This window comes from Penaeus japonicus, unplaced genomic scaffold, assembly GCF_977035675.1.
Source record: "Penaeus japonicus unplaced genomic scaffold, GWHDUDI00000001_assembly GWHDUDI00000009, whole genome shotgun sequence".
NCBI lineage: Eukaryota > Metazoa > Arthropoda > Malacostraca > Decapoda > Penaeidae > Penaeus > Penaeus japonicus.
Window position 1 is genome coordinate 24,590,486 of NW_028234411.1, and position 7,500 is coordinate 24,597,985.

The 7,500-nt window shown below is 39.0% G+C and overlaps 1 protein-coding gene across 1 annotated transcript in view; it reads left to right on the forward strand.

Moving 5' to 3' along the window:
• The window catches only part of LOC122258165 (uncharacterized), a 73,550-nt gene that overhangs the window by 33,345 nt on the left and 32,705 nt on the right, over positions 1-7,500 (forward strand). The window contains exons 11-16 of the mRNA XM_086540238.1: positions 2,793-3,007; positions 3,642-3,817; positions 4,506-4,672; positions 4,836-4,996; positions 5,812-5,914; positions 7,108-7,220. Of these exons, the coding sequence (XP_086396364.1) occupies positions 2,793-3,007; positions 3,642-3,817; positions 4,506-4,672; positions 4,836-4,996; positions 5,812-5,914; positions 7,108-7,220 (935 nt within the window). The remainder of the gene's footprint in view (positions 1-2,792; positions 3,008-3,641; positions 3,818-4,505; positions 4,673-4,835; positions 4,997-5,811; positions 5,915-7,107; positions 7,221-7,500) is intronic.

Genomic DNA, 7,500 nt, shown 5'->3' on the forward strand with positions numbered 1-7,500 from the left:
GCATCATTATTAGTATTACTTTTGTCATTATGATTATCACCATTAATATTATCATTATTTTTGTTATTATGATTCATTTGATTATCATTATCATTGTTATTACCGTTATCATTATCATTATTTTTTATTATCATCATTATCATTATTACTACCATTGTTATTATTACTATTATCATTACTATTATTACTCTGATAATCATTACTGTTATTATCATGATTATCAAAATCATTAACATTATCATCAGCATGTCCTTATAATTACGATTATCATTATTTTTTAATATCTTTATTATCATTATGATCATTATCATTCTTATTATTACTGTCATTATTATCACTATTAACATCATTAGCAATAGGCCTATTATAGTCTGTTCACTTGAAAGTCACTCATCATTTTATGCATTTTTATAATATATAATTTGTAAATATAAGAACTAGATTTACGACGTACCTCTCCGTTGCGTTGATCAATGAGTAAGCAAACGTTTCTTGGCTTTAGTTTTCAGACCACAGTGATTATAGAAAGAAATAGGAATGCCCGTTATTTCGGTGTGAGGGTTTCAATAGCGCTCAGTTTAGGTCCATAGATGGCGCTAGTGAGACTCTCTGCGTCGGCTGCTCGTTTCAGTATGCAAGTTTGATATCTTGATTAACGTGGTTGAAGGATCATGTGTATGCAGTGCGTCATTCAAAGAGGCAAATGCTGCCTGAATTATTTTTTCCCTCGTCAATATACATCTGGGTTTGTTTACAACGAGTTAGTTTGCCCACCGTTAGGTAGCAGCACCATCGTCAACATATATTTAAAATATATATATAAATATATGGGAGCTTTCCCGTTTTCTATATGTCTTCCGATTAAGTAAGCAGACGGCGTCATTGGTAATCACTGAATTGAATATTGCAGTGAAAATAGGCGCAAACGACTCATTTAAAGTTTAACGATAAAGGAAAGTCTTTTCCTTGGCAGCATTATGTTGTATGTTCATTCAATTACGGTTAAACGTTGAATTAGTCGTTTCACCACTTTTTTGCAATATTCAAATCGAAAAGTACAAAACTTGGAAGATTTTATTCGGCTTGTGTGCTCTGTTTGCCCTGGCATGGCTTCCTGCATCGCGTTTACATATGACATTTTAAAAAGGTTCTAGGTTGACATGTTAAAAAGGTTCTACGGTCACCTAGTGTCATTCAAAGAAGCTACAATTAAATATCCAATAAATCCAACAAAGAGAGAAAGAAAGAAGCTACAAACCGAATTCATTTTTCAGTGTCAGTGGGAGCAATTACGGGTTTGTTAACGTCGGCTGTTGGTAGTCCCACTGATGGGTAGCAGCGCCATCTATACATGATTTCAAAGGTACACATGGGAGGTCTCTAATCTTCCTTTCTATAATCTTTGCTGCAACAGTAGTGAATCTGTTACTATCAATATTAATACCATATTATTATTAATATTACTGTCATCATCAGCATCACCAGCATTGGTATCATTGTTATTATTATTGATTTTGTTTTTGTCATCATCATTGTTATTATCAATATCATCATTATTATCATCATCATCATATTTGTTATAATCATCACTATCATTATTGTTATTATTCTCGTTACCGTCATAATTATCATTATCATTATTGTTAATATAATTTGTATTACTATTATCATTATTAACACATTTATCCTTATCACTGATATTATTATAATTATCCTCATTATCCTTAGTATTATTATTATCATTAACGTCATTGTTATCATCATTATCATTATTGTTGTTAATATTATCATTGATATTATAACATTTATTATTATTAACATAATTATTACTATTGTTATCACACCTGAGGACACATCATTAGTGTACAAATGTAATACTCAGAAACACTAACACGTTATTGTTGTTGTTATCATCATTATTATTATCATTATTATTATCATTATTATTTTTGTTATTATTATTACTATTATCTTTATTATGACCATCATTACTATCATTATTATTATTGTTACTATTATTATTGTTGTTACTGTTGTTATTATTATTGTTATTATCATCATTACTACTACTATTATCGGTATTACCATTACTCTTATTATCATCATTATTTCCATTATCATTAATATTGCTGTTGTTGTTTTTTTTTTTTTATGACCGGCCTCAGCAGCAGCAGTAGTAGTAATAGTAGTAGTATAAGTATCATCTTCATCGTCGTTAAAACGCCAGCATTATTATGATCATTGTTATCACCATCATCATTATCATCATCACCTTTATCACGTCCATCTCTATCTCCGTTATCATTATCTTTATCATTATTTAACATTTATTATTATTAACATTATTATTTATTATTGTTATTATTAACGTTATTATGTGTTATTGTTATTATTTACATTATTATTTGTTATTGTTATTATTAACATCATTATTCATTATCATCATTATTAACATTATTATTATTTATTAATATTATGAACATTATTATTATTTATTGTTATTGTTATTATTATTATTATTATTATTATTAACATTATTATTATTCATTAATATTATGAACATTATCATTTATTATTATTATTATTATTATCATTATTATTATTAACATTATTATTGATTTATTATTATTATTAACACTATTATTATTTATTATTACTATTAACATTATTATTTATTATCATTTTTAACATTATTATTTATTATCATTATTATTATTAACATTATTATTATTTATCATTATTATCAACATTATTATTCATTATTATTTAACCTTATCACCACCTCCGCCCAGGACGTGATCCACGTGGAGACGAGCGCTGGCGTGGTGTTCGAGGTGACGACTGACCTGACCTTGACCTCGCGCCCTTCGCCCGAATCCTGGCGTCTGCACCACCAATCGAGCCCTCGGGAGGTGTGGGAGACGGAGACCGCTGTTCGGAGGCAGCTCCTGGAGGAGGTGGCCGATTCCTACTGCGCTCCTGACGCTGTGGTGCTTGCTGTGCCTTCGTGAGTGTTTTCTTCTTCTTTTTCTTCTTCTTTTTGAGGGGGGGGGAGTATTATTGTTATTATATTTCTATTGTCGCCCATTCCTGATTGATTTTATTGGGGAGGGGGGAGGTCTCTGCTTAGACGGTAAAAGGAGCATTGCGGATACGCCCCTTTGTGTGTCTGGGGGTTCGCGGCTCAGGCAGAGTAGTATTAGTTTCATACCTCGGTTGGTTTCTCTTTATCTTTCTTTGTGCGGTTCGGTGTCTGAAGATGGAGACGTGGGGTTCAGAAGTCGTTTTAAGGAAGTATTAGTCTTATTGTAATGATTATGTAACCATCTTGTCTTGTATTGTGTCTGCATGATTCATTTTTAGTATAGGGAGGTATGTGTTATTAGTATATTCATGTCTTCGTATGATAATATGTGTCTGTGTGTGTTTTTCTTTATTTTTTTTCTTTATTAGTGGCCCCCTCAATCCTGCGCTCCCCGACGCTCGTTCTGCCTGAGTACTATTACTGTCCCCATTGTGATTTCTTTTTATCTTTATTCCTGTGTGCTTCGTTGTTTAGAAATCATTTCTAGCAAGTATTATCCTCGTCGTTAATTCTCAATTTTACCGTTATTTAAAGCCGCTGATTCCCCAACCAATAGGCCAGACGGAGAGACCATAGTGGGCGTGACATCGCGGGGAGACGTCGTGCATCTCCACCTATCCCGGACGACATCCTACAGCGTCAGACTCGCCCGCAGGCAGCCGAACGCAGCCCCCTCAATCCTACGCTCCCCGACGCTCGTTCTGCCTCCCGGGGATCCGCGTGACGCACAGGGTAGGAGCGGCGACGTCGGAGATTCGAGTCGGTTTGTCTTTATTCGTCAGCAACTTGGGCTCTGGTGTCATCTCTGTCTTTGTTGTCAACTGTGTCTTTGTGTTCGATTTTGTCTCTGTGGTCGGCTTTTTTGTAATCGTAATTAAATTTGTTATTAACTTTGTGTTCGTGGTCAGCTGTTTCATCGTAATGGAATTTCAACTTTCTCGAAAATAAATGTAAAAGACTGAAGGTTTCTCAAGATAAGATCTGTAATGAATGATTTGATACTCATACCTTCATCAGAATAACGTTTTATGCGAATCTTATTCCTTTTCATTCTTAACCTGCTTTCTCAATTTCACAAGATGAGTAGTTTTCGTTACGATATCATATTCGTCCTCTGTTAGTATTCCAGCGCTTTTGGTGAAGTTTATGATACCATAAGCATAACTGCACATCATTGTATCTGGAACTATTCAGTCATATTCATACCCTTTCTAACTGCAGTCGCCATATCCTCACATCTCCCTCTCACTGTCTCTATTTGTATCTCTACAACACCCACTTCCTCTCTTTCTCCCTATCGCTAGTTCTATCTCTCTCTCTCTCTCTATCTAACTATCTCTCTCTCTCTCTCTCTCTCTCTCTCTCTCTCTCTCTCTCCCTCTCCCTCTCCCACCAAGTAAAGGACGTGTCTTGTACTCAGGTCTCGAGGAAGGTGGAGGGGCGTCCGGGCGTCGCGTGGTGGTGTGCGTGAGCGAGGACGGGTCGTGGGCGGCGGCGTGGGTGTCGGGCGGCGACCTCTTCCTGTACAGGGCCAGAGGAGCGTCCTTCCCCCTCCCCCAGGAGATCCCGACGCATCTACGCCATGTGGTTAGTACGTCCGCAGCGACGATGAGTTTCTCGTCGTGCAAGACAACGTGAAGTGTCGGTGGTGGTTAGGCGTCCGTGCGTTACGATTAGATTGATTAGATTTTGATGATTACGACGATTGGTCCGTTTGCGAATGGCGAAACGACAGCACTTTTGTCGCCAGGGCGTGCGTGGTGCGGGTGGGGGCGCTGCAGGGCTGAGCCTGGAGCAGAGGGCGCAGAAGGAGGCCGGGGAGAGACGCAAGGCTGCCATGGAGGAGAGAGCGGCGCTTATCCAACAGAAGCTCTCCAAACTCAAGTGGGACTTCAGGAAATTGTCTCTCAGGTGAGGCTGAGGCTCTTGTGCGGGTCTTGTGCAATAGAGGAGCTGTGGAGAAACATATCCTGAAATATACCCTTTGTTTGATTGACACTTCTCTCTGTCCCTGTGTCTCCCTCTTTCTGTTATGCATTTCTGTTTCTTGAACTTTATCTTCCTTTCTGTAGTTCTGTCTTCCTTTTTTCTGAATCTGTCTCAATCTCTCTGTTTCTGTCTCTCTGTGTCTATATCTCTGTCTTTGTGTCTATTGCTCTGCATCTGTCCTTTCCCCTCTCATTTCCTCCTCCCTCCCCTCATGCCCCTCTGTCCCCCTCCTTATGCCCCTCCTCTCCTCCCCTCATACCCCTCCGTCCCTCCCATCATACCCGTCCGTCTCTCCCTTCATGCCCCTCCGTCTCTCCCTTCATGCCCCTCCGTCTCTCCCTTCATGCCCCTCCGTCTCTCCCTTCATGCCCCTCCGTCTCTCCCTTCATGCCCCTCCGTCCCTCCCTTCATGCCCCTCCGTCCCTCCCTTCATGCCCCTCTGTTTCCCTCTCCTCATGCCCCTCCGCCCCTCCCCTCATGCTCCTCCCCCCCTCCTCATGCCCCTCCGCCCCTCCCCTCCTCATACCCCTTCGTCCCTCCCCTCCTCATACCTCTCCACCCCTCCCCTCCTCATGCCCCTCCGCCCCTCCCCTCCTCATACCCCTCCGCCCCTCCCCTCCTCATACCCCTCCGCCCCTCCCCTCCTCATACCCCTTCGTCCCTCCCTTCACCCTCCCTCCTCCCTCCCCCTCTCTCTCCATGCGACCATGTTACTTCCTCCCGTCACACACACACAGGGGGGACGAGATAGAGGAAGGAAGAGCCCTCTTGGAAGAGCTGCCACTCCACCCCGCCATTACCACGTCGCTGCACCAACACACGACAGACAACATGAATAAGGTGCGTGGCGAAACTCGTTTGTTTAAGGGGTTTGATGGCCTTTTTTATATGCCTTTTCGTGCCGATAATCTGAAATTGATGACAGCCAGATCGCTTCTTGTTCACTTTTATCACTATAACTATATTGGTGGTTAAGTTCCCATTGTATTTATATATGTATATATATATATATATATATATATATATATATATATATATATATAATGTGATATTTTTAGCTATTGATGATGTATTTCCATTTTCGTTAATCTTATCTTGAGTTTGCAGTCGTGCGCTGGACACTGAACATTATTTAGTCTCAAGAAAAAAAACACACACACACACACGCACACACATAAACTTGTAGTAGTGGTAGAATGAAAATGAGAAGGCTAATTAAGATTATTTTTTGTAAGAATGATAACGAGAAGGTTAATGAATTAATAATTGTTATAATGATGATCGCAATGATAATACTAGTGATGATGGTAATGAAAATAATGATAATGATAATGGTAATGATGATGATAATGATGGTGAGGATGATGAAGATGACGATGATAATAATAATGATAATAACAATAATAATTATGACAATGATAATCATAGTAATGGTAATAACAGTAATAATGATGATAATGATAATCATAATAATGATAATAATGATATTGATAATGAAAATGATAATTGCTAGAATAATAACAAGGTCAAAGGAAATGTATCATCCCATATGTTAAATCAGTTTACTCTTCCTTCGTTCCCATATTCCGAAATCCGTTCATGTTCTAGTTCCAAATTCCTATTTATAATTCCTCTTCATAATTCCTGTTTCTAATTACTATTTCAAATTTCTAGCTTTGATTCTTCTTCATAATTCCTATTACTGTTTTATTTCTATTCTTATGGTCCTCTTTCTAATCACCTATTCCCGGTCTTACTTATTCCGAATTCTCGAGTCCTTTATCCGATTTTTGTTCTTGATCATTCCTACTCCGAATTTTCATTCCCGGTTCTTATTCCTATTCCGGATGCATCGGTCTTTCTCCCGGTCCTATGGGCGTGTTCCGAATTCCTATTCCCGGTCCTAAATTCCTTTTCCGAATTCCTATTCCTAATTTAAATTCCCGGACTGACCTTTCTATTCCGAATTCTTCATTCCTACCCTCACTGTGGATTCCCAATCCCAATTCCCACATTCCCGCCAACTATTCCAGGTCGTGGCAGGGAGTAGCAGCGAATTAGAACGGCTGGAAGTCCTCTTGGGGAAACTGCGGACTCTGTACTCGTGGAGTCCTGTGGTGTCCTCACTCTCCATCACGGCGCTGGGGTGAGTCCTTCGGGGTGTAGGATTCTTGTGCATTGAGAATTTCTTGTTGTAGGATTCTTGTGCATTGAGGACTTCTTGTGAGTTTGTGAGTGTTTGTTTGTTTGTCTGTTTCTTCGGCTGTTCAGGGGGAGGCGGTTGGATTTGTGTGTTTGTATTGGCGGAAAGGGATGTAGGATTTTATCAACTTGGGTTGGGATTATTTTTGTGTGTGTTTTATTGAATTTATTGGCGGTTAACAGTGGGTCAGTTCAATTGGACATTTTTTTTTATCTCAGCCGAC